Source organism: Physella acuta, unplaced genomic scaffold (assembly GCF_028476545.2).
Source record: "Physella acuta isolate Inbredline_101_S28 unplaced genomic scaffold, ASM2847654v3 ptg000254l, whole genome shotgun sequence".
Lineage (NCBI taxonomy): Eukaryota > Metazoa > Mollusca > Gastropoda > Physidae > Physella > Physella acuta.
Window position 1 is genome coordinate 1 of NW_026731773.1, and position 27681 is coordinate 27681.

At 41.0% G+C, this 27681-nt stretch overlaps 3 protein-coding genes across 3 annotated transcripts; 2 read left to right on the forward strand and 1 right to left on the reverse strand.

The window, feature by feature from the left end:
- Positions 1–18: 18 nt before the first annotated feature.
- On the forward strand, positions 19–13293 carry LOC131938647 (ras-related and estrogen-regulated growth inhibitor). The gene is made up of 5 exons (XM_059296756.1): positions 19–439; positions 11058–11114; positions 11345–11418; positions 12082–12243; positions 12567–13293. The coding sequence occupies exons 1-5, from the start codon at positions 358–360 to the stop codon at positions 12813–12815; spliced, it is 624 nt and encodes a 207-aa protein (XP_059152739.1). The 5' UTR covers positions 19–357; the 3' UTR covers positions 12816–13293.
- Positions 13294–16464: 3171 nt separating this feature from the next.
- LOC131938646 (uncharacterized) lies at positions 16465–21395 on the reverse strand. Its single transcript, XM_059296755.1, has 11 exons — positions 21228–21395; positions 19434–19500; positions 19100–19215; positions 18860–18976; positions 18690–18769; positions 18446–18502; positions 18200–18281; positions 17918–18042; positions 17681–17741; positions 17362–17457; positions 16465–16994 (listed from the first exon to the last, which is right to left on the reverse strand). The coding sequence occupies exons 2-11, from the start codon at positions 19460–19462 to the stop codon at positions 16525–16527; spliced, it is 1233 nt and encodes a 410-aa protein (XP_059152738.1). The 5' UTR covers positions 19463–19500; positions 21228–21395; the 3' UTR covers positions 16465–16524.
- A 535-nt stretch (positions 21396–21930) lies between these two features.
- Positions 21931–27467, forward strand: LOC131938656 (beta-galactosidase-1-like protein 2). The gene is made up of 4 exons (XM_059296776.1): positions 21931–21995; positions 23886–24132; positions 24600–24833; positions 25953–27467. Exons 2-4 carry the CDS (start codon positions 23978–23980, stop codon positions 27397–27399), a joined length of 1836 nt encoding a protein of 611 aa, XP_059152759.1. The 5' UTR covers positions 21931–21995; positions 23886–23977; the 3' UTR covers positions 27400–27467.
- The last annotated feature ends 214 nt before the right edge of the window (positions 27468–27681 follow it).

Below are 27681 nucleotides of genomic sequence, written 5' to 3' on the forward strand. Positions count from 1 at the left end.
TGTGGTGATATCTTTCATCAGATTACGACATTGTGAAGCTGTACTAACCACACACCAAGACTATTTTCTACTTCACTGGACAAGGATTCACCCACATCAGCAAACCTGTCAGAATATTATAAGAAGTTTGATTGGCGGATAAAAATAAACAGCTCAACACACGAAGACAAACTTTCAGTCTACACGCATCAAAGAGTTGTCCTGTCCTCGAGTCTTTAGGTCCTACAGGACTTTTTTTTTACTACTTGGAAGTTTATGTATTCGTTGATCAGTTTTACTTGTGTAAGATGTAATCAGATGGATATGTAATGTGAACAGGACCTATTTGTTACATTTTATGAGGATATTAGTGACGTCATGACAACGATGACTGCAGGGAAGGGGCGGCCACCGGACAGTCGGATTGTCGTTCTTGGGAACTCTGGAGTCGGGAAATCAGGTGAGTTATCACCCTTGTTTTTTTTCTAACAGCCCATGACTAAACCAAATAGATGAACGGGTGTTTTAAAAAAAAAACAAATTAGGCCGACACGACTAGGCCTCATTCTTGTTCTGGTTTGAGTTTCTGAAGACACAGATATATCTGTAAATCAAGTGGCTTGTGACTATTTAGCATATATTACTCACACTGACAACTTGCACGTGCAATTATGAACCAATCAGCCACGTCGAGGTTTGAAGTTAAAACTGATTAAAAACCTCATTACTCTCGAGTTTTAATTGGTTTTTACAATGTTGGTTGTACCCTGGAAATATTGCGTCTTAAAAAAACACGACAAATTATTTATTTTGCAAAACATCCGAAAGGGGTGATTACTGTTTGTTGGGATCTGGGGGTGGGGGAGGGAGTTAGGCGCTTGTAGTGTTATGGAAGGAAGGCTACCCTACCCCCACCCCCCTTCCGAAAAAATGGGAGAATTTTTGCAATATAAATTTTTGTTTTCAATGTTTAATGTAGATCTATATGTGTGTAGCAAAAAGCCAATTTTCGTAAGGACCAGGGGGCATACCGCGCCCCTCTTCCCCACCCCCCACCCCCAACCTAACATATATTTAAATATATCCACAACACATCCCCCCCCCCCCAACTAAAAACTGTAAGTCTAGATATGCTACTTGACATGGGCTGAGTCTATAAGATTATTAGACGATTAAGTTCCCAAATTTCTTAATGCATTAGTTAGGCCTAGCTAGAAATATTTTTTAACTCAAGCGCCATTTCCCATAATCTATGAATAGAACGTGGGGAGATAACGCAAGCTCCTAGACATCACGTGATAGTTTTTTTTTAAGTGGGTATGTGTTATTATTTAAATCTAACAGCCATCTAAATTTAGACTTTTCCTTCATTAATTAACTCGTGACACGTGACGTGTTTGACCCCCACACTGTACACCAAACCTAACTGTACCCAGTTAATTCAATTACATCAAAACTTGTCACAGCTGAGGAGTCGGTTGAATAAAGCTCTATATAAAGCCTAAAGTCATATTCGAATCCTGCTTTGGTAATCGACTCTCACTGGTATTCGACTGTGTCTGCTAAACTAAGTTATGCGCGCTGGGTTCACCTTCAGTGCATATAAGGAAAAGAAATAGGTTAATACATTTTAATGGAGGTTACTCTATTCTTTAATTTCTAAAACTGAAACGTAAGGTGAAGGGGGGGGGGGAAGCACTACCATCGTCCCGTCCCCGGCTGGTTTACTCGCACCCCAGACTTCTAAAGGCCGCCCCTGTCTACTCCCATCCCAATCCCAGCCTACCCTAGGCCACTGTCTACCCTCACCTCCCCCATCCCTGCCTAACTAGCCCACCCATGCCTCCCCTCACCTCCCCCCATCCCAGCCTACCATAGGCCACTTCCTGCCCCTCACCTCCCCCCATCCCAGCCTACCATAGGCCACTGTCTACCCTCACCCCCATAGCAGCAAGCTCTAGCCCACCTCTGTCTACCCTCACCCCCATAGCAGCAAGCTCAGGGGCCTCAGGGCCCACCTCTGTCTAACTCTAGCCTCACCCCCATCCCAGCAAGCTCTATCCCGCCCCTGCAGTGCATACCCCTGCACCCCCCCCCCCCCCCCCATCCCATGCAAGTCCCGACCAATTAAGATATTTATTTCACAAAAAAACTATTTAGTCTGGGACTCCTGGTACACTTGTGTTGTCTCAAACATTGTGGAGAGAGTAAGTCCCCTTGTTCTGATTCAGCCATTACCCCGACACGAGTTATCTTTCCTTCAGCCCTCTTGAGCCCGGGCATTCAGGGGAAGTAACCAGCAGACATAAATGTTTAGCTCAATCGGACAAATATCTAATTAGCAGATGCCGGTACATTCGTTGTTTTTCTCTCCGTTAAATAAATCTTTGTTCCAGGTTAGACGGAAGCAGACGAGAAGAATGGCGTCTTTATTTTGTAGACATCACTCACACGATCTCAAACCTTTTTTAAAAGCAGCCTCAGTCTTCACTGCTCAAAAATTATTTATTTTGTAAGACAAAAATAACAAATGACTTCAATCGAAGGTCACATCGTGTATCGCGTATTGTCTGATGGTCAAATCATGTCTAAGGGTCACACAGTTTCTGAAGGTCACAATAATGAATGTCAAGGGTCACATCATTTTAGGGTAAAAATTATGTTAGGGTGTCAAATGTTTTTTTTCTTGAGCCAATGCAGAGATACACTTTGAAAAATCTTAACTTCCCAAACAAAAAATTATCCCGATTCCCCCCCCCCCCCCCCCCCCATGTATAAAAAAAACTTAAGGCCAACTGTGGATGAATTCCCCCCCCCCCCACTATTAACCCCCCCCCTCCCCCAAACGAAACTCATCCCAACTGTGGATGAATCCTCCACCCACCATTCCCCTCCTCACCCCCCAACCCCCCCCCCCCTCCCAACCAGCCCTCTCTGTGCACTGAGACCTGTCTAACTGTATCAGCTGCTGGTGACAGACAGGGGCGATAACCTGCACTTAATGACGACACAAGTGAGATAATCATTTACCATTTTTACCCGCATAAAATGCTTAACTGTTCAATATTGAAATTGCGTGAGAGGGGAGGGGGCGGGAGGGGAAGGCGGAAGAGAGGCGTAAGGCATGAGTTTATCTGTAAGAAAACAAATTTGGAACTAATCAAAAAACATTGACGTGTTTACTCAGCAAACAGATTAAATGTGCAAAATGTTGGATTCTATTGGTGTTATCTGTTGGTGTTATCTGTTGGTGTTATCGATGTAACTTGCAAAGATGATGTAGGGAAACATCGGAGACTAACATTATAAAAAGTGCAGGGTTTTAAAATGTGGAGATTTTAAAATGTGGAGATTTTAAATTTTAAAATGTGGAGATTTTAAAATGTATGACGCCAGATTTCCCCTATGTCGCCAGATTCCCCTGTGTGACTCCAGACTTCCCCTGTATGACGCCAGATTCCCCTGTATGACGCCAGATTTCCCCTATGTCGCCAGATTCCCCTGTGTGACTCCAGACTTCCCCTGTATGACGCCAGATTCCCCTGTATGACGCCAGATTTCTCCTGTATGACGCCAGATTTCTCCTGTATGACGCCAGATTTCCCCTGTATGACGCCAGATTTCCCCTGTATGACGCCAGGTTCCCCTTCTATGACGCCAGATTTCTCCTGTATGACGCCAGATTCCCCTTCTATGACGCCAGATTTCCCCTGTATGACGCCAGATTTCCCCTGTATGACGCCTGATTTCCCCTGTATGACGCCAGGTTCCCCTTCTATGACGCCAGATTTCTCCTGTATGACGCCAGATTCCCCTTCTATGACGCCAGATTTCCCCTGTATGACGCCAGATTTCCAATGTATGACGCCAGATTTCTCCTGTATGACGCCAGATTCCCCTGTATGACGCCAGATTTCCCCTGTATGACGCCAGGTTCCCCTTCTATGACGCCAGATTTCTCCTGTATGACGCCAGATTTCCAATGTATGACGCCAGATTTCCCCTGTATGACGCCAGGTTCCCCTTCTATGACGCCAGATTTCTCCTGTATGACGCCAGATTTCCAATGTATGACGCCAGATTTCCCTTGTATGACGTCAGATTTTCCCAGTATGACTCCAGATTTCTCCTGTATGACGCCAGTTTGTGCCGACGCGGCCACCTTGAGTAGGTTAAGTCAATGTTGTCTGCTCTACGTCTGCTAATTGCCGCTGATAACTCAGACACTTATGGCGCAACGGGAGCTGGGCTTGTGGATGGGGGGGGGGGGGGGGGCGGGAGGCTGAGTGCAACATGGAAGGATTGACTACACACCAAAGTGTACTTTAAGAAGACCAGATTTTCAAATGTCTATACAGTCGCTTTGTTAGATCTTAGTCTTATTTAGGGCTTCTTTCAGACATCACTCCATATGATAAGTTGGGGGGGGGGGGGAGACAAAAGATATTTTATATTCAAAATATATACTTCAACCAGTGTACATTACCCCCTCCCCCACTCCCCTGAAAGTTTCATGTGCCTCTCCACTCCCTACAAAAACGTCTGAAAAAAAAACACTAGTCTTATTCTGCTTCAAGATCTTCTTTACAAAGGTCATCAAAGGTCATCAAGATTGCCATCGAGATTGGGCGATTAGTATTTAATAATTACCAGCTGCTAAAATGTATCATCTAATTTCTCATTAAATCGAACCACTATCAACATCTATTTTTTTATCATCATTTGGTGATCAACGAACTACCATCAGCAACCACAACAAGCATCATCATCAGCAACCACTAATTTTGCTACGATCATCTAATTAACCTAATTAGACCATCACCACTAGGGCACTAACTAATCTTGTCATCTCCGCATTTATCGTACAGCAGCCAGCGATGATGTAATATTCCCTCCTCCAATCATCCTCCCCCCACTTGTAGTTGTATGTTTACTCCGCATGTCGTCCTTTCCCCCCCCCTCTCCCCCACACACCTTTTGTTTGTGTGCCACCGGGTACCCGACTTATTTACACCTTCGGGACTAATCAAACTAGTCCAGCTAATTACTCCACCAACTGAGGAATAGGGTGTGAAGCAACAGGTGCGGGGGGGGGGGGGGGGGGGGGTGAAGATCTTATGGGTGCGGTGGACCTCGCTGGATGCAGTGGGTAGTCGTACACTCCGGGTGCTTCACACAGGGTCATTTTACTGGTGGGGCCATTTAGGCTAATGAATTTATATTAGACGTAATTAGTTAATGACACCCTCACTCCCATCTTCCCAGTCATTGTTTACTGCACCCATCGACTCACCCCTATCAACCCACCCTTATCAACTCAGCCCTATAAACTCTCCCCCCCCCCCATCAACCCACCCCTATCAACTCACAAAGGAGGTAGATATGACATCATAACCCGAAGCTTAACCTAGTTTTGCTCTCTCACTTAGCTGATGTGAAACGTCGTAAATGAGTTAAAAGCCAGATGTAATGAGTTCATATAGTGAGATAATACACCCAACCCTCCCCCCTGATTTCGTGACGTCACAGACCATCCCTACACCTTGACCTTGTCGCTCAAGGTTGAGTTCAGTGACCTGTATTTTACACGTTCATGGTACTCACTCGAAGCTAGCTCAGTGACGTCATACTGACGTCGTGTAGGAATTAGAAGTGGAGGAGAACAGAGAGACACGTCAGGACCTACTTACAGCTGAGCTGACTCAGACTTCTCTTAAATTTCATCGACGTCATAATAGAAGAAAGATTTAAGATGTTGAAAATTCGTTAAGCAGAACTATGAACAGTACTACAGTACTAGATACCACTGTAGCACTGTACCCATGAGGCTCACTACTACAGTACCACAGTACCACAGTACTAAAGTACTAGGTACCACTGTTGCAATGTACCCATGAACCTCAGTACTACAGTACCACAGTGCCACAGTACTGCAGTGCTAAAGTGCCACAGTCCCACAGTATTACAGTACTAGGTACCAGGGTAGCATTGTACCCATAAGCCTCAGTACTACAGTACCACAGTGTCACAGTACTACAGTGCTACAGTGCCACAGTACTACAGTACTAAGTACCAGGGTAGCATTGTACCCATGAGCCTCAGTACTACAGTACTACAGAACCACAGTGCCACAGTACTACAGTGCTACAGTACCACAGTCCCACAGTACTACAGTACTAGGTATCAGGGTAGCATTGTACCCTTGAGCCTCAGTACTACAGTACTACAGAACCACAGTGCTCTGTGCCACAGTATCACAGGACCATGACCCGCACATGCTTCTATCCTATGGTTTAGCTGTAGTTGTAGCTGTAGCTGTAGCTGTAGCTGTAGCTGTAGCTGTAGCTGTAGCTGTAGCTGTAGCTGTAGCTGTAGCTGTAGCTGTGTCGCAATACAGAGCAGGTACAACCAGCTGCCACAGGGAGCAGGAGAGAGCCGTATAACAAAATGCAAACCAACACTTGTTTCCTTATCTATCTCGATTATTAATATTATATTTGTAAAATTCAGGGCGGCTGATTTATCCCATGCTCAGAAAAGATACCAACTTGCCACATGTATACCATACATGATTTGGGAGGTCACAGGACCAAAACTAAATATTTACGTTGAGCTGTTAACAAATGTGTTTATTTTTTAAAGACCTCACCACACTAAAGAATGCCAGATCTTAAATAAAAACAAATCGAATGTGGTACTTGGCAACAACAGCTTAAGATCAGCCCGCGTGATTTCTGTGCAACGGGAGTCACGTGATTTCTGTGCTAGGGAAATCATTACTGCAATTAGTCGTACTAGATCGCCATTTTCTCCTGGCAAAAATAGACGTGTTTATCCCTGGTTTATCCGACTTTTGGCGAGCACACGACAAGTTTTATGCTCACCTACAGATAGATCTAACCACGTGACAGAACGGATGAGCAGCAGACGATTTCTAAAATTAAATCTCAAGATTTTGGGTTGAAGGTATCATGGAATTAAAGTCAAGATCAGCACAACATGATTTCTCCAATGGTTTTTAAAACACTGGAAAAATATTTGATTTCTATGGAGATCGATCTCCATGTCTACAAAAAAAAAAATCATAATGACCACAATGCCCTCCTCCAGTTCACTGATAATTGATTTGACAAATTGTGGGGAGGGGCTTTTACTATCAGCCGGGGTGAGAAACTGTTGGCGTATAATCTGCACAGAAATTTCCCTTGAATATTTAACTGATTTTTTAAAATTCATTCTCTCGGTTTAAAAAGGCACAGGTAAATGAGCAACATTTATTTATCGAGCAGACTATTTGTAGTCAGGGCCCTGCGAGAAAAATGTTTGAGCTTCAGTTAAGTGCCCCACCCCGGCCAACTGCAACTTGTTGATATCTGAGGGTGGTATGGTAGGGAAATGTAACTGGCGCTAATTAATTAATTAGTGATCAGATCTTATTGACTGGTGGTGTCAGAAATATATTAAACAAGAGAATAAAATAGTTGGTATGTCGGAAATAACAGGGAGGGGGGGGGGGTACTTAAATAATGCTAGAGCGCATGCCTGACATAACATGTTCTTATGTGTTTGACACATGTCACAACACCAACAACCACCAGTGAACGCATGTGACGTCAACACCAACCACCAGAGTTTTTTTTAGGCATCCCACCTCCTTAAGAATAACGCACAACCGCCCCCCCCGCCCCTCCCCACCCGAACGCCCCACGGAAAATTTAGTCTGCCCCTCCCCCCGGAGAAAAAGAAACACTGCCAAGCACCACTGAACACAGGCAGAAAATCTTCAAAAGGTATTTAAAATGAACATCAAACTATTTAACAGTTTTTGGTTTTATGTATTTTAAAATATTACCGCTATAATCGCGATAAAACTAATAGCAGCAATGATGGGTGGGGGTGGCATGTCCTTTTGCCCCTCCCCCCCCCCCCCCACAAATTGTGGTCTACGTCAACCTGGTTTCGGGAGGGGGGAGGGGATACCTGCTGCTATCAGCGGAAGTGATAACCCGTTTTAGCCTCGTTTCCAACCAATGGCATCATTCAGGATCACGCTAGTCTCGTCTTGCTGCTTCAATCTCGTGAGAAAATATGTTGTATGGTGTGGTAGCGGTGTGGTGGGGGTATGGTAGGGGTGTGGTAGGGGTATGGTACGGTTGTGGTAGTGGTGTAGTGGGGGTATGGTAGGGGTGTAGTGGGGGTATGGTAGGGGTGTGGTAGGGGTGTGGTAGGAGTGTGGCTGGGGTGTGGTAGAGTTGTGGTAGTGGTGTAGTGGGGGTATGGTAGGGGTGTAGTGGGGGTATGGTAGGGGTGTGGTAGTGGTGTAGTGGGGGTATGGTAGGGGTGTAGTGGGGGTATGGTAGGGGTGTGGTAGGGGTGTGGTAGGAGTGTGGCTGGGGTGTGGTAGAGTTGTGGTAGTGGTGTAGTGGGGGTATGGTAGGTGTGTGGTAGGGGTGTGGTAGGGGTGTGGTAGGGGTGTGGTAGGGGTGTGGTAGGGGTGTAGTGGGGGTATTGTAGGGGTGTGGTAGCGGTGTGGTAGGGGTGTAGTGGGGGTATTGTAGGGGTGTGGTAGGGGTGTGGTAGGAGTGTGGCTGGGGTGTGGTAGAGTTGTGGTAGTGGTGTAGTGGGGGTATGGTAGGTGTGTGGTAGGGGCGTGGTAGGGGCGTGGTAGGGGTGTGGTAGGGGTGGGGTAGGGGTGTTGTAGCTTGCCAGCTACAAGCCACGACTAAACTTGCCAACTCAACCGTGACGAGACAAACGTGTCATAAAACAAGATAGCCATTCACTAAACCGTGGAACAACTCACGTGACCGTCACGTGACGTCATTGACCTTCACCCTTTACACCTTAAAGACCACGTGATATCTTCCCACAACCTGTTAACGTCCTGTTTTTTTTTCGAGGCGGGATTTTTTTTTTATGTGTCAGAAACCGCCATGGCTACAGTTAATAAATGTTTTGACTCCCCGTGAAGATAATCCTAAACAGTTAACATGACTTAGATGTGGGTTCTTTATTTATGAACATGATAAAAGCAATCGTTTAGATTACATGAGCAGGGGCAGACTCGGTTCTTTCGGTGCATGTTCATGTACATTACATCACATTCATTCATTTTTTAAATCTGTGGGTGTGGAGGGGGGGGGGGTCATTAAAGACTGGGGGGGGGGGTCATTAAAGAATGTCTGCAATAGGCAGCATTAATCTGCTGCTGAAGATGTGTTACAGGTAACTGGCTATGAGTTAAGATTTAAATATAACTAGACTACCCTTCATCCGTTGGATAACTGTGGGTTTCGGGGGTCATCCATCAAAAAACATCACGTCTGTCACTCAGAGGCGTAGCGACCCTTCCCGGCGCCCGGGGACAAACTTTTCGATTTTAACCCCCCCCCCCCCCCAAGATTTCGATTTTCAACCCCCCCCCCCCCCCTCAAACTTTTGATGTGCACCCCCCCCCCCCCACTCAAACTTTCGATTTGAACCCCCCTCAACCTTTCAATTTATTTTTCCAAACCATTTTGGCGCCCCAACATATGTCCCCCCCTTCCCCCCTCCACCTCCCCCCGCCTCCCCTTTCCCCCCCCCCTCCTTGCTACGCTACTGCAGTGTCACTTATCGTCACAAAAAACAGACCCCACATTCAAAAATATGTTTCTTATCTTTTAAAAACACCGAAAACACCGATTTCGGACTATCCCTTCATATGCTGACGTCACAGGTGACCTACTCAACTCTACTTCACCTGCCCAGTGTCCCGCCAAGTCTCAGACAACATGTTTTTATCGTTTAAAAAACGATTCCAGCCGAGCATGTCTCTGACCACACTATCCCTTCATATGCTTAGGACAAAGAAACAGATGAACCCTACTTCACCTGCCCTGTGCCCCGCGAGGTCCTGATAGTCAACCTTATCATTCACATATAGGGCATGAAAAAATAATTGAAAACGTAAAAAAAAAAAAAAGTTCTATTAATGTTTATGACACTGACTTTAAAATTTAGCCTTCATTCTCCAAAGCAAATTTTAAAATGCTTTTCTGGCATATCTAGCCCTGGCCACCTATACCATGTTTAAATAATGTGAACACCCGCCATTTTGCTCGTGGTAAACTAAAAAATGGTCGGAAGTCATGCGTCCGGTCCGTACGCCGTATTGTTGTTAGCAGCCGACCACGCCTCCAAGTTAGGGAGTAATCCTACTATATCTAGATATAGAACCTAGATAACAAAAAAATCCCATGTATTCTCGAATTAGATGATCATTGAAGCTAAACAAAGATTTATATAAAATAATTAAGGCCTGAAATAGATTCTAGATGTAGAATTTACATTAAGTCTAGATTTAGAATTTACATTGAGTCTAGTGACCTAGATCTAGATCTAGATCTAGAATCTAGGCCCTAGGCTAGATTCTAGATTCATAACTTTCCTTCGACAGCTGATCTTTAGATCTAGAGAAATTTATTGTAAAACTAAATGAAAAAAGACAGTTTAAAATTGATATAAGTGTTGGAACGTAATAAATACAGCAAACGGACGTATTGTTTAAGTTATAGCCGGCAGAAAATTAGCTTTGTAACGCGTTAAACTTTTGAATGGGCCACAAAGTCTATGATGGAGTCCGCCATTTTTATTGTACCAAAAAGTAAGCACATCAAGGGACGTCACTATTCCCACAAAGTTTAGTCAATGTTTTAACATTTTAAAAAAAAATGGGTTAATCTACCTATGAATAAATCAATAAATTAATTAACGTCTTTAAATAAATTTGTGATTAACAGTCTATCTGCATTAAAAAATTATTCTCTACCTACATACTATTTTACAGCTCTCCAGATAGAGTAGAAAATATATCACAATACTCGATCGGACAAACAAAAAAACAAACAAATAAATATTCAAACATGTAAACAAACTTGACTTTTAGTAGTATATAGATAGATGACATAACTGTATTTAACGTGACACCATTTAATAGAACACAAATATATATGTATATGTATATATATATATATATATATATATATATATATAAAATTTTATAAATACAATACAACTATAACTTTTTTATGTTCCAGCCTTGATTGTGAGGTTCTTGACCAACAGGTTTATATGGGAGTATGACCCTACATTAGGTAAGCTTTAGATCTGTTGTGGTTCATTATCCTTTATGTAGCCGTCTTATGGGCTGGCGTGGTCGGAAAATAACTATAAGTATTTACAACTAATATCTAAGGCACCTACGGCTGTTAAACAATTAATTCATATATATATATATATATATATATATATATATATATATATATATATATATATATATATATATATATATATATATATATATATATATATATCCCCCTTACAGAACGGACGTACAAGCACCAGACCCTGCTAGATGACGAGCCCACGCTAATGGAGATATTGGATACAGCTGGACAGGTGAGGTTAACTCGAGACTTTCGGATTATCTATCGTGAGCTTTAGGTGAGGTTAACTCGAGACTTTCGGATTATCTATCGTAAGCTTTAGGTGAGGTTAACTCGAGACTTTCGGATTATCAATCGTGAGCTTTAGGTGAGGTTAACTCGAGACTTTCGGATTATCAATCGTGAGCTTTAGGTGAGGTTAACTCGAGACTTTCGGATTATCTATCGTGAGCTTTAGGTGAGGTTAACTCGAGACTTTCGGATTATCTATCGTGAGCTTTAGGTGAGGTTAACTCGAGACTTTCGGATTATCTATCGTGAGTTTTAGGTTAGGTTAACTCGAGACTTTCGGATTATCAATCGTGAGCTTTACGTGAGGTTAACTCGAGACTTTCGGATTATCTATCGTGAGCTTTATAAACCGAAAAAGAAATTGCAGTGGGCAGGAAATTCTTAGAGGCGGATCGCGAACAACAGAGAGGCCATGGTTAGGCTGGGACAGGAGTAGGACTGGAATATGAGCTTCTTTCAGGCATCTCTTCGGGGGGCTCTCTCCCCCACTCTCCCCGCGAAGAAAATATACCCCCCCCCCCCCACCTTCGAACAATATGGAAAATATATAGAAAATATATACTTTCAAAAGTGTCAACCCCCCCCCCCCCCCCCCGTGTTTCAGGAGGAGACAATCCAGCACGAGGGCAACATCCGGTGGGCAGACGGCTTTGTCCTGGTGTACGCCATCAACGACCGTCAGAGTTTCGAGGCCGCGGGGGTCATCAAGCAGCACCTGGACCAGGTCAAGAAGACCAACGTCTTGTGTACGCTGGTGGGTAACAAGGTGGGTACCAAAGTTCTGTGTACGCTAGTGGGTACAGGGCCAACGTTCTGTGTACGCTAGTGGGTAACAAGGTGGGTACAGGGCTAACGTTCAGTGTACGCTAGTGGGTACAGGTATAAAGTTATGTGTACGCTGGTGGGTAACAAGTTGGGTATAGGGCCAACGTTATGTGTACGCTAGTGGGTAACAAAGGTGGGTATAGGGTAATAGAGTGGGTGCAGGGTCAACTTACTTTTTTTTTTTTTTTGGTTTATCTTGCAAAAATGTGATTCCCATTGTATAAAACGTGGTTCACTTTGTATAAAATGGTGTTCCCCCCACAGGTTGACCTACTCCACGAGAGGAGGGTGGGGACAGACGAAGGCGAGAGTCTGGCACAGGAGATGTCTTGTGGGTTTGTCGAGACGTCTGCCAGCGATGGCGGGGAGGAAATAGCCGAGGTGTTCAATGAGCTGCACAGGGACATCAAGAGGAGGAAGATGGTGGAGAGTAAGGGCAGGAGGCGCTCGTCTGCCCAGCAGGTCAAGCACGTGTTTAACCGGATGTTGAACAAAATCGGGAATTCCTCTTGATATTTACATGTTCTCTGTGAAATGGCTTTCATTGGGATTTTTTCATTCAATGAAATTTTCTGGCGTATCTGACAAACATTTAGTTTCTCATCATTAGTCAGTCACATAATGCATATGGCCACTGTCACATAATGCATATGTCACAGAAGAACTTTGGTTACTTCATCACAAAACAGAATACAACATCACAGAATAAATTTGGCTACAGCACAAAACAAATTATCCCGCCACACTACCCTCTGAAAGAACACTAGGCCTACAAAAGCCTACATAGAGAACTTGCCATTATCCCTCTACCACCGATATAAACCCAGACCTTGATTTGGTTTGTTTATGATTTGTTGTTAAAGTGATTGAATGGAAGTTGTAAATACACTGAAATATGATGTTACTGCATGACTATCTAGTCCGTAATTGTATTATAATAAATAAAATTGTTACCTTCATGAAAAGTATTTATTGTTTGACTTTAATTTTGTAATTTAAAATACCAGAATCTTCAATGACAACAAGACAACAAGATACACATTTTAGCATGTTTTACTTTTAAAATTTTTGTTGGGATGAGGAGATGGAAGGATACATTTTGTACCTGTGTTGATATATAAAAAATAAATATAATTAATAAGAAAAAAAAAATTCAATCACATCTATGCCAGAAGACTAGATAGTCCAGGTGTGACTCACAGCTTGTAGTAGACTCTCTTGCTAATTTGGTAATCAAGGACAATTTAGAGTATTCAGGGAAAATAAAATACAAATTCAATTCAAGATCACCTGTCTTGTCTCCCTTTACATGTACAACTTAATTAGACGTGGGGGAAAAGGTCATCACATAATCTGAGTTAAAATGATTGAAATAATATCATGACAGGAAATATAAGAAATATACAATGACTGGCTTAACTCATTGGCAAACATAAAATTAGAAAACTCTATTATTTAAGCAAGTGAGCTAGTCAACCAAGAGATCAGGACAATGCCACACATTCTATTCACTGGTAACATCCTTAACAAATTTTATCCAGTGTTATCTTCTCAATGAAGGGAACCATAGGAAATATCAAACTGAGCTTAAGGGATAAATTTTTCACTCCAAGATGGCAGTACTGTAGTAAGGGAGTCCATTCAGTCATACAAATACATCAGCCAAACAATTATAAAACTTCTATGCTAGAAGCTATAAAATAATTAACTATACATCAGCCAAACAAAAATAAAACTTCTATGCTAGAAGCTAAAAAATAATTAACTATTCATAAGCCAAACAAAAATAAAATTTCTATGCGAGAAGCTAAAAACAAATTTATAATTCATCAGCCAAACAAAAATAAAACTTCTATGCTAGAAGCGCAAAATAATTAACTATTATTCATCAGCCAAACAAAAATAAAACTTCAACACTAGAAGCTAAAAAAATAATCACCTATTCATCAGCCAAATAAAAAATAAAACTTCTACGCTAGAAGCTAAAAAAATAATCAACTATTCATCATCCAAATAAAAAATAAAACTTCTGCGCTAGAAGCTAAAAATAATCAACCACTCTTTAGTACATTAGTCTGACAAAATAATGAAACAGCACTTCATTGCTTGAAGGAAACAATATAAACTATTTATAGAATGATGTTTAAAAATTAACTCCCACGTGAGAAGAATAGCATACAGATATTAAAAACAAAGAGCCATCAAAAGGCATCTTGCCTCGTCAAATAAAGTAATGGAGCACCAGCCTACCTGCAGGTATATTTGTAAATATAATCATTTCACGACATTCATGTAATCAACTTATGACATTCATGTAGACAAAATATAATCATTTCACGACATTTCATGTACACAAAATATTATAATTTCACGACATTTCATGTAGACTAAATATCATTTCATGACATTCAAGACTACAAAATATAATCATTTTATGACATTTCATGTAGACAACATATAATCATTTCATGGCATTCACATAGAAAAATAGAATCAATGAATGATATTCATGTAGAAAATCTAAAATTAATGTATGACATTCTTGTAAAAAAGCTATAATGAATTGCTGACATTCCTATAAAAACTAGAATCATGTGATTCGCAAGTAGAGTCATTAGATTAAAAAAGACAATGGTGTAAAAAATCAAGATATCAAATCATGTAATACTTGCATACAACCAGTATTACTACAAGATATTTGCTTTGCTAAAATCAGGTGACAAAAAAAATAACTGTAGAAACAAAGAACTGTTTAGTCATACAGTGTAAGATTAACAATGTTGATACAAAACCACTGGGGACACCATTATCCATCCATTCTGTGGTAAACAAGGAAGTAGCCAAAATACAGGGCAAAATAAAATATAATTTAGTTTTCACTGGTATAATCCTCACCAAAAAACTTAGTGACAAATACTGGAGGGGGGGGGGGGATACAAACACTTGCATTAAACAAACTTGATTTAAAACAGAAATAAAAACTGTAGAGAGGGAAGAAGATCAAACTTGAATGCAAAGTTCAACAGAAAAGCGACCTGTTTCTGATACATGTGAAGTCTCTGGAAAATAAACTTGCTGGTATCAAGAAAGAGTAACATGGAGGACAGGAACAAAGTGTAACAACAATAATTAGCTTGGAACAATCAAGCCACAATATAGTCAATATATATCCTCAATATCAAAACACATTAGGGTCAATATATACTATATATGAACGCACAGTATAGTCAATTTACACTAAATATGAGTACAAAATAATAGTCAATATATACTCAATTTCTGATTAAAAGAGCTGTATGGAGTATTATAAAATAAATAGAAGCAAGCTAATGTTTAACCAAATATATACTCTTAGTATGTCTAACTTTTACATAGTTACAAAATTATTTCCTAGTAGCCAATGTTGAGTAGGAAAATACTTGATTACATCTCTTACAAATCAAAGCCACAGACTAAAAGAACAGCATTAGACTATTATTTCTTGAAAGATCATGTTTTTTTTTTTAAAATATATGTTTTAAAACATTACTTATTCCATACATTAAATGCAGATATAATAATGCATATTTCTTCTACAAGTTAAATAAATGTATTTGATTCAGTACATAAACTCTTCAAAAAACCATGAAAGCTTTCATTGTAAAAAGTTGACAGATATTACATTAAAATCCTATTACTTAGCACCTGACATCCTCTTTATAGCTGTAGTCCCCTGTCTTCTCAAATATTAATCTAGAGATCCTTTTCATAGCTATTACTCGAGAATTCTCAAATATTAACTCCCTCTATAGCCCCAAACAGATCCTCTTTATAACTAAGTCGTAGTCTTATCAAATAATAGTAGACCCCATAGATCCTTTTAGTAGATTTCCTTGTCTCCTTAAATCTGAGTTCCCCCACGGCCCCTGACAGATTCTCTTAATAGCTAAGTCCCATACTTATCCCTCTTAGAGCCCCCCCACCCCCCAGAGCTTTTACTTTAGTTTTCTGAAATCTTAGTCACTCCTAGAGCCCCCCCCCCCCCATATCCTCTTCATATTTTTTTACCTAAGTCTTCTAAAATCTTAGTTCTCCCCACCCCCTCATAACTTTTACCTTAGTCGTCTCAAATCTTTGTCCCTCCCATAGACCCCACCCCATCATAACTTTTACCTAAGTCTTCTAAAAATCTTAGTTCTCACCTTAGACTCCTCACCCCCTCATAACTTTTACCTTAGTCATCTCAAATCTTCGTCCCTCCCATAGCCCCTGACAGATCCTCTTCATAACTGTTGTCCCAGTCGGGGTTAAAATCTACCAGGCCAGCGCTGTGAGATCTGGCGACTGAAGGACCAACTGGCAAGGTCAAGGATGCTTGTACCAGGTCCCTGTCGTCTGCCTTAGGCAGCGCAGGTGGTGGTGAGGTAAGCACAGCAGGTGTTGAGAGCACCTGGGCAGAAGTTAAGCCAGGTGAATCAGGTCTGGCAGCAGGAAGCATTGATATGATGGAGTCAGCTGGGCCTTCAGGGGCCACAGGTGGGGGGGAGGTCATTGCCTGAAGGGCCAGGGATGCCTTAGAGTAGTGGTTCTCAAATGCTGGTGGGTTGTCAGCAGCAGTAGTCACTCTCCTTCTGGGGGAGCTTGTGCGGGAGGATGTGTAGATGGAAGAACTGTACTGGTCCTCGTTAGCAGTGTACGGGGGAGGTGGCTCGTCTGAAGTGGAAAGCACTCAGTCAAATAGCGGGGAGGTGGCTAGTCTAAACATATGGGGGTGTTGGCTCGTCTAAACATATGGGGGTGTTGGCTTATCTAAACATATGGGGGTGTTGGCTCGTCTAAACATATGGGGGTGTTGGCTCGTCTAAACATATGGGGGTGTTGGCTCGTCTAAACATATGGGGGTGTTGGCTCGTCTAAACAATAGTGGAAAGCACTCAGTCAAATTGGGGGGAGGTGGCTGGTCTGAACAATAGAGGAAAGCACTCATTCAAACAGAAAACTTGTTTTATTAACCTGAGCAAAAACATTCCAACAAGCCAACTTGTGTAAACACTTAAAAGTTTGATTTGAAACGACTTACGAAACTTTTGGTGTATAGAGTAATGCTCTCTGGTTCGTCTATAGCTGTGGACTTTTTCTTTTGCTTGCTGCACTTTAAACCTGGTTACACCTGAACCTACATGTGAGTGAAGTACAGAAATTATAATTTAAAGCATTTAGTAATCTTAAAACCTAGCAAAAAAATGGTTTATTAAGGAAATATATTAGTGAATATAAGACAAAGAGACATTTATGAAAGTATGCACCCATATTTAATAAATGTTATTACACAGCTAATGTAAGTCTAACATTAAGCCAACACGTATATAAAAAAACAACAATGAATTTCCTAAGCCAACCTGTATATTTGATATCTTCCAGGTCTTGGTCTAAAACATCTGGGAGTTGTTGCACAATATCCTACAATAAGAAAAAAAAAGTATTCAGTCACAACATAATGGTCTGCTGATATCTGAACATGTTATAGATAGAACAAAGCTACTCTAGACTGCAGATATTGAACAACATACAGATAATAACAAATTTCACCAGTCTCTAGATATTGGAAGAGTAAAAAGAAAACAAATACCACTCACTTGCTGGGCATCAAAGACTACAGTACACTTGCGGGCAAAATCTGAGTAGGCCTGAGAAAGTTTCATCAGCCCTTCCTTCAACCTTATAAGCTTGACAGCTTCATTCTCTCTGATCCTGTCAGTGACTGCATACAAGTGTTATATTTGTACAAACTTTAACCACATTTCAAGATTTCTAACCTGAACAAATCTAACAATTGTACAGACAAATTCCTATACTGATAAATAACACAATTCTGTGATTGATGTCACAAAGCACTAAATAAAAATATCTATAAATACCTTCAATCTGTGCCAAGTCCTTAGCTCTCTCTGCCTGGGATAGTCTCCCTTCTAGTGTTTGAATCTCAGAGCTTGATCTCTTCTACAATTTTAAAACACCAGATCACAGTTAAGCTAGGGACTTAAACTATTCAACAGTCAGTAACAATCTATTGTTGCTTCAAGCAGCAACAGATGTGAATTATTACTTCATGCATTAACAGATATGTTACAATGCATCATTATATGAACAATAGAAAAACTTACCTTGAAAGCCTTCTTTAATTCTTTGCGGACTTTAATTTCACGCTGTTCGCAGGCTGCCTGCAAATAAAATCATCAAACCACATCAATCATCTTTTTAAATCTTGTCAAATAAAACTTTGGTCCCTAATTTTACAACTTAAATAACTTGGGAATACTTTGACCCCATACTGAAGTCAACTTTTTAATATTAAAGACAAGGACATGTGACTAGGTGCTGTTGTATACTAACACATCTACTACTTACAAAATTATTCTTGGATTGTGCCACATGCTTTTCCCCTTCTAAAATCATTTCAAACATGTACCTGTACTCCTTCAAGTGTTCTGAAACAAATTGTGCAAGAATAAAAGTCTGTCACACAGGAGGAAATGGTCTAAGACAACAGGGTAGGTGTATCTCAAGCAAACCATTACCTCCAAACTCTCTCTGTACTTCAGTCCACAACAAGTTGAGTTCAGCCAGCTGGTTAGCTACGTCCTGAAGAGCTCTGTTCTCCTCATTGACAGCCCATTTCAAGAAGTCTTGAGACACTAAAAAATTACAACAACCATAAATAAATAAAAGAAACAATTATTGATAAAATAATTAAAATAAAAAAAAAAAAACCCACTTAAGTTAGGTTTCAAGCAATATAATATAAAGACTTTTGGTACCTGCATTCTGAGCATTCATAAATGCCTTAGCAGTGTTGCGCATGTCCTTGACCTCTGATAAGAGGACCTGAAGATCAGTGTGACCTCCACCCAAAGACATCAGCCTGATGCTGCTCCTGCAACAATATACTAACTTCTATAAGTAAATGTTCTCTAGTCAAGAGCTTGCTTAATAACATGATATCAAAGAACCTGGATTCAAACTATTTGTATATACATTGAAACTTGAGTTTAAAATTGTATTAAGTTGGTTGACTAACATGACACAGGTTATACAGTATATGTTTCTGATAAATACAGCCAAACAACAAAAAGGATCCACAACAAAACGTACCTCCTGACAGCTCGAGCTGCTTTGTCCATTTTAAGCCAGATACTTGAGAGCCACAGCCCAAGTAGGTCTAAAAGATTGTCATGAGGATACAAAGAAACGTTTAGACATCATCAAGCACACATGAGAGGGTGCTGAGTAAAAATAAAATATATGTTAAAGAAATAGTAACAATTATATCAGCTGGCTAAAAATATATACTTTAGACTAATTTAGAGTGATTTTTCTCAAAAAATAACATACTTAAATTTATTAACTACACATCATGGATGACCCAGTGATAACTCAAGGGACGCAACTTTAATAATCATAACACGGGGACGTAACAATTACTAACAAGAATAAACCGGGAGTGATCTCCCCTAAACTTTCTCGAATATTCTTATATAACTTGGAATATAGACATGATTTTTAATTACTTAAACTTTTAAAAATAGAATAGAATCTCATAGAAAAAAGAATTGCGCACCAAGCGAACACAAAAAAAATGTGCATAATAGTGTGCAATATTATTAGTACTTTATAAATTTACATTAGTTTTTTGAGAAATCGAAAATAGCGTAAATTAGTACTTCCGGTCAACGGAAATTACTCAAAATTTGACAGAAGGTAGAGAATAGTACTCAAGTTATAGGCTTTTGAAAAATTCAAAGTAGAAAAAGTACCACTTCCAGTTATCGGAAATCGCTCAAAAGTTGATACGGATCTACGATTTTGATGAAATACTTATATATGAAATTTCAGCAACCTAGCTGTAACGGTACTCAAGTAATCTTGTTTACACACACACAGACAGACAGACACACAGACAAGATTGCAAAATTATGTTTTTCCGTATCAGTGAGATGTAAAACGTCGAGATTTGTAAAAATCTCGATTTTTTTTTTTTGCACGATTACAAGACTTTCTCTATACTTCGTATATACGAGAAAGTAAAAAACCTAACACTTGCTTAGATGTGGAGACACAAACTAGTTCTAGAAGAAGTAGATGATCGAAATAATTTAAAACAACAGAAAAATGTACAAACTATAGGCTACAAATTCTAGACTTAGCTTGAAATATAGAGCATCTAGGCTAGTCTAGCTCAAGTCATTGATTACGCGGCGAGAATAAATCAACCTAATCGTTATCCAAGCTGCGGCCACCCCCATTTCACCTCTCAGGTTGCTTTAATAGCCTTAGCTATAGTGTTTACAGTGTCCCGCACATATGTAGAAGCTATTTATAGTTAACCTAATTATAAACAGCTTTGATTGGTTGGTTTTATTCATCTCACCCTGGACCTAGTGTTTTCATCCATGATCCGGGGTAACTGGGATCACCGGCTGACGTCATACCTCAACCTTAAAAATTTAAAAACTTGTCTTCCAGAAGAAGAAAACATAAGAATTTGACCTGGATATATTGAGAAGTGGACATGCGTACAGCAGATACCGGTAGTTTCGTATAAAACATCCAAACCATTATTATTTATTATACGAAGCATTAAACTATAGACCTAAACTAATAAACAGACGACGATGATCGCTTCGTGGCTTGACCGCGCAGAGGAAATCTACTCTAGATCTAATAGAGTAGATTTCCTCTACTTACAAAATAGCGTCCGATGAAAATACGGAGTTCGGAATTTTTCGCTATGTGTGATCGCATGTGGAAATCTACTCTACTATTTGACTTTGACTATCTGACTCTGACATAAGAACTTTGAACTAAGAAAAAAGAAGTGAGTCGTGAGATCTAGAATCTAGATCTAGAATCTAGAGTTCTACGAATAATTGAAAGAAAACCAAGTACCCTTTTTACTGCAGCTTAATCCACAGTATCATTGGTGACTTCTTAGCCTTGTGTTGAGTACATGTGCCAGCAACAGGCTGACCTAATATTAAATTAACAAAGAAATATTTTACAACTTTTTACAGCAGTCAACAAATTTAATAAACCGGAAAGACTAATTACGGAAGTTAAAATGTGATGACGTCACTATAAAGGGAAAGAACTAATGCGTAAGTTACTACACTAGCAAAAAAAAAATGAAATAATTATGTTGGCTAGGCTTAAATGTAATTTATTAATCAAGATCTAGGCTTATAATTTATTTGAACTTTTTAATCTATAGGCTTATTTACATGTATGTTTCATTAGTCTTGTTACTCCAAACAATTTCATGGGTATTTATACTGCAAATCTAAAAAAGTTGCAAGTCAGATCCGAAATTCTATAATTTAGTCTAGAGTTGAGGGCTATAATATTTGTGTTGATTTTATAGGCTACTGATAAATATGCCCAAGTCTAAACTACCGTCTATAAAGCCTAGTCAGTGAAAATATTATATCCCTTTGTAGGAGAGGAGTTCTTAAACGAAAAAAAAAAAACACCTGACTTTATGATGATTAAATGCATGGGAAAAATATATTATGAAGCCTATAATTTTTTTTTCATCAAATGAATATACTATGTACGGCACTTGTACACGTACACAACAATATTTAGTTACGTCACAAATTGCAACTGCCTTTTACCTAAGTACAAGGCCTACTACATCAATTCAAGTTTTGGAATCAGGTCACTGCATGCTTGTTTTTTTTTTTTTTTTTTTTTTTTTTTTTTTTCGTTTTTTTTACTACCAATGGTTACGCAAAAAATCTTAATTATAGGTGTAATAGCCTCAGTGCTGGAACACGATGAATTTTTTTTGTTTCTTTAATGTTCACATTTCATAATAAGTACATCAGTACACAAGTACATCAGTACACAAGTACATGTACATCAGTACACATGTACATCAGTACACATGTACATCAGTACACAATTACATCAGTACACAAGTACATCAGTACACAAGTACATCAGTACACAAGTACATCAGTACACAAGTACATCAGTACACAAGTACATCAGTACGCCAGTATATCAGTACACAAGTATGCCAGTAGACTGGTATACCAGTACATGAGTACACCAGTATATCAGTAAATCGGTACACATGTACATTAGTACATCAGTACACAAGTACACCATTACATCAGAACATCAGTACACATGTACCTCAGTACACAAGTGCATCATTACATCAGTACACATGTACATCAGTACATCAGTACACATGTACATCAGTACACGTGTACATCATTACATCAGTACATATGTACATCAGTACACATGTACATCATTACATCAGTACACATGTACATCATTACATCAGTACACATGTACATCATTACATCAGTACACATGTACATCAGTACACAAGTACATCAGTACACAAGTACGACAGTACACAAGTACATCATTACATCAGTACACGTGTACATCAGTACATCAGTACACATGTACATCAGTACACATGTACATCAGTTTAGTACACCAGTACACATGTACATCAGTACACAAGTACGCCAGTACACAAGTACGTCAGTACGCCAGTACACCAGTACAACCTGTAATGTATTAAAATCCCCAGCATCAGTGCCCCAGGCTTGTCCTGTTTCTCTGGCCTCAAGTACTGCTGTACCGCTGTCATCTGTTCATTATTTAACATCAGCTTCATATTCCTGGCACTCCCTCCCTCTCACAAGATTCATATTTTATAAATCATTGAGCGATACAGAGAGAAAAAAATTGTTCAAACATCAGACAAGAAATGCTAACCTTGACCGACTACAAAAAGAAAACTTTATTCCTAAATGGGCGGCTAATACAGAAAACTGTTTATTCCTAAATGGGCGGCTAATGCCCATTCCGAGAGCACCTATGATAGCATTTAAGGAGATTTCGAAAATGTTTTTATCACATTTTAAAGTGTTGTATGAATGTTTACGACCGAGCCTCAATTTGAAATACGTCATGTGACTTAAAAACGTGAGTTCAGCCCACGTGATAGGAAAAATGACAGAAAGTGCAGCAATTTTAAAGTCATTGTGTAAACATTATTTGCTATCGCAAACAAAAATCTCGCATATGATACACAAAAACCTAATATTGAGGTCGCGGTATTTACTTTTACCAATTGTTGAAAATAAAGACTTTTTCGGGTTAATGGTGCATGGAGCCGTGAGAAAGAACCGTTTTGAAAACGAGACAACATGTTGTTTACTACCAATTCAAGGTCTTTTTTTTAAAGTTCTTTTTAGTAAAAGTGAATCTTTAAAAAGCCTATATGAAATGACCAGAAAAATAAGGTAGTTCTATTTTGTACTTTCCCAATAAGCGCAACACGCAACGTGGAATAATTGATTAGCGGCCATCTTGGTGCAACCATCACAGACCCGCTACCAATATTGTAATTTGTATGCCAGAGTACAGTCTCTTGCCTTTGTGTGTCACCGGATTGGACAACTTAGCTCGAACGTTCTAGTCAATGCCCTTATCTCGTTTGTGGGCTGGTTAAGTAACGTTTTAACTTAATGAATAATTTAATGAGCTGTTTTTAACCAACAGTTTGTGTTTCAGCAGGCTTCTAAATCTCGGTGGCTCCAAACGTGTTGAAACTATTCCTATACCGACAGTGTTGAAACCATTCCTATACCGACAGTGCTAAAATAGGAATGGCGGCCTTGTCGTTCAAAAGACGAGAATTTCTCTTGGATGGTCAGCCATTTCGGATCTTCAGTGGAGCGATCCATTACTTCCGGGTCGTGCCTGAGTACTGGCAGGACCGGCTAGAGAAGGCGAGGGCGTGCGGCCTCAACACTGTGGAGACGTGAGTGGGTCATAGGGGTCCTGGGTGGGTCATTTTATATACGGGGGGGGGGGGTACTTAAGTCATCCATAGACATCATATTTTAATAGCTCGCTCATAAGGCCTATAGTGGATCATTAAACTCACACAGAGTGAAATTCAGTTGTCGTTTAGATTGTCGCTGTGTCATTATGTTAATTAGATGTTCGTCTGTTTGGCTGTAAGCCATACGGTGGGTCTCATAGGGTTACTGTATGGCTATATCATGTTACAAAGTGGCAGCCAAACAATCCATCTTATGTTTTAATGACCATCATTAGGGGTATCTAGATAGAGATGTGATTATGTAATGAACTAATTGTTAGTCATTCTAGAAGAAATGGGTGAGGCTTTTAAAATAGTTTTTAACATTGCTTAAAATGTAACGCTTAACATTATTTGTTCCATTAATTAAAAAACCCAGCTAAAACTGTGTTTTAATTAATTAGCTACGTGCCCTGGAACCTACACGAACCAAAGCCTGGACATTTTCAACATGACGGCATCCTTGACCTTCGCAAGTTCATCAAAATGGCGGCAGACTTGGGTTTGTTCGTCATCTTTAGACCAGGGCCGTACATCTGTTCTGAGTGGGACTTTGGGGGTCTCCCCTCGTGGCTGTTGGCTGACCCCCAAATGAGGGTCAGGTCAAACTACCCTGGGTACCAACGGGCAGTAGAAAGGTGAGTCACACCTGGGCAGTAGAAAGGTGAGTCACACCTGGGCATGAGTGGGCAGTAGAAAGGTGAGTCACACCTGGGCATGAGTGGGCAGTAGAAAGGTGAGTCACACCTGGGCAGTAGAAAGGTGAGTCACACCTGGGCAGTAGAAAGGTGAGTCACACCTGGTCAGTAGAAAGGTGAGTCATACGTGGACATGAGTGGGCAGTAGAAAAGTTTGGTTATAAATCTTGTAGAACTGTTTACTAAAGCGCGTGAAAATAGAAATTTGAATGGAATTTTTTAAAAACTTGTATACCGCGCTAGCTACCTGTGAGACCGTTCTTATCTTATCACCTGGGCTGTGTATAGAGATCTAGACACGTTCATATTTTCTGTGTCGTTCAGTATTGTTTTACAATTGGGTCAACTGTGTTTTGACACACGCCAGTCTGTTGGTGTGTTACCTCTAGTCAGTAGCGTAGCGAGGGGGGGGGGCGGGGGGGGGGACATATGTCCCCGGGCGCCGACCTTAGGGGGGGCGCCAAATTGAAAGTTTGAGGGGGGGGGGGTGCAAATGAAAAGTTCGAGGGGGGGTGCAAATCGAAAGTTTGAGGGGGGGGGGGGGGTGCAAATGAAAAGTTCGAGGGGGGGGTGCAAATCGAAAATTTGAGGGGGGTGCAAATGAAAAGTTCGAGGGTGGGTGCAAATCGAAAATTTGCTCCCAAGGGGGCGCCAAATTAAAAGTATGTCCCCGGGCGCCGGGAAGGGTCGCTACGCCTCTGCCTCTAGTGTACATGTGTAACTACATGTACACAGTTTAGCGACAGCACCGTAATGACATTAGTTGATATAAAAACTAAAGGGGGTTAATAACTCTACCAACGCTGATAGATGTAAGATTTGTGTATCTGTCCATTGATCCCCATAACTATTGATAACAGCATAATGGGAAGTTTACAAGATATTTCTTTTGTTTTTTGTAATAGCTGTGTTTTCTTGTTGAATGTAAATCACATCATTGTCACATCAAAGAACATTAAACAATCTTTCTTTGTCACTGAACTTCAGATTCTCAAACTATAAGATTACATTTTGCTGGAAAATCTAAATTTAAACTAACGCCCTTGACCTTTCGACCAGGTACTTTGGCTGGCTGCTGCCCCACATTGCTGACCTGCAGTACTCACGCGGCGGACCAATCATCGCTGTCCAGGTTGAAAACGAGTACGGCTCGTTCAGCGATGACCCCGCCCATCTCGAGTTCATCAAGGACATCCTGCTGACCAATCAGATCACAGAGCTTCTCGTCACTTCCGACAACGAGTCAGCTTCCAAAACCGCGCCATTCCTAAACGGCGTACTTCCCACAGCTAACGGCCAAACGGTTGAAGAGGTCAAGGCCAGTTTCGATAGGATAGCAGAGACCAGCCCCGAGTACCCGCTGATGGTGATGGAGTTTTGGACGGGCTGGTTCGACCACTGGGGGTACCCCCACGAGACCAGGGGCGTGGATGTGGTGGAGAGGACCCTCCGCTACGTCCTACAGCACGACGCCAGCGTCAACTTCTACATGTTCCACGGCGGCACCAACTTCGGCTTCACGGCAGGGGCCTTAAATCTGTCCAGGTACAAGCCTGACGTCACCAGCTACGACTATGACGCGCCTCTGTCCGAGGATGGTCAGATGACTGACAAGTCTAGAAAGATCAAAGAGATTGTTGAAGAGGAACTGGGGAAACTTGGCTTAAAGAATGGCGCCAGTCTTCCTGTTGATCAGAACAACAGGGCCACGAAACCTGTGAGGATTAGATTTAATCACGTGATGAATTGGTCAAACCTGACGGCGGCCGTCACCAAGACAACTAGCTCCGCCCACCCACAGTACATGGAGACGTACACGTACGGCACACATGACGTGCAGTCGTTCGGGTACATCGTGTACAGGAAAGTTCTAGAACACACGCCCCGGGGGAGGCTGGCACTGCCTGGGGTTGTCAGGGACCGGGCAACTGTCCTGGTCAACGGTGACCCCGTGGGTCAGGTCACGTGGGACAGCGAGGACCCGAGCGTGGAGCTGGACAAGACCGACCCAGACCAGGTGGACAGTGTCCTGGATGTGGTGGTAGAGAACCTCGGCCGCGTCAACTACACCACCAAGGACAACCAGGCCATGCTCAACTCGCAGAGAAAAGGAATCAGCGGCGAGATTCGACTGGACGGTACGGCACTCAGCAACTGGAAAGTTTTAGCTCTCGACTTTAACTCGGAGTTTACTAGCACCATCCAAGAGTCCACGAGTTGGGAAGATGTACTAGAGGCTGGTGTGGTCAAGGGTCCAGCTTTGTTCAAAGCGACATTTTTTCTGGAGGAGCAGCCAAAAGATTATTTTATTCAGACTGTCGGGTGGAAGAAAGGGATCATTTTAGTCAACGGGTTTAACATAGGTCGCTATTGGAGCGTGGGACCACAGAAGACTTTGTACGTGCCGGGTCCGCTGCTTAGGGCAGGGGAGAATGTGGTGGTGGTGTTTGAGGAAGATGGCGGCACAGGGGAGATGACTCTAGGCACAGAACCTTGTCTCGGTTAACTCCGTCATCACGCAACTAGAGTTATGTACCTTTGTTTACTTGTGTGAATAAATGCCTTTATTCTTTATTTTGTTTATTTTCGAGTTTTTCTTTTTTTTAAGCATACTGTATATACGCTTGCAACAGCTTTAAAATGTTTTTGTGTTATGAAATGTTACCTTATGTTGAAAAGTTTTTTTGTTTCTCTAAATCTTTAAAGTAGTACGGGCTAGATTCTACAGCTGACCCTTGAAAATGACCCGAGAGTTGATGAACTTTTGACCAAATATGTTGTCAATTTG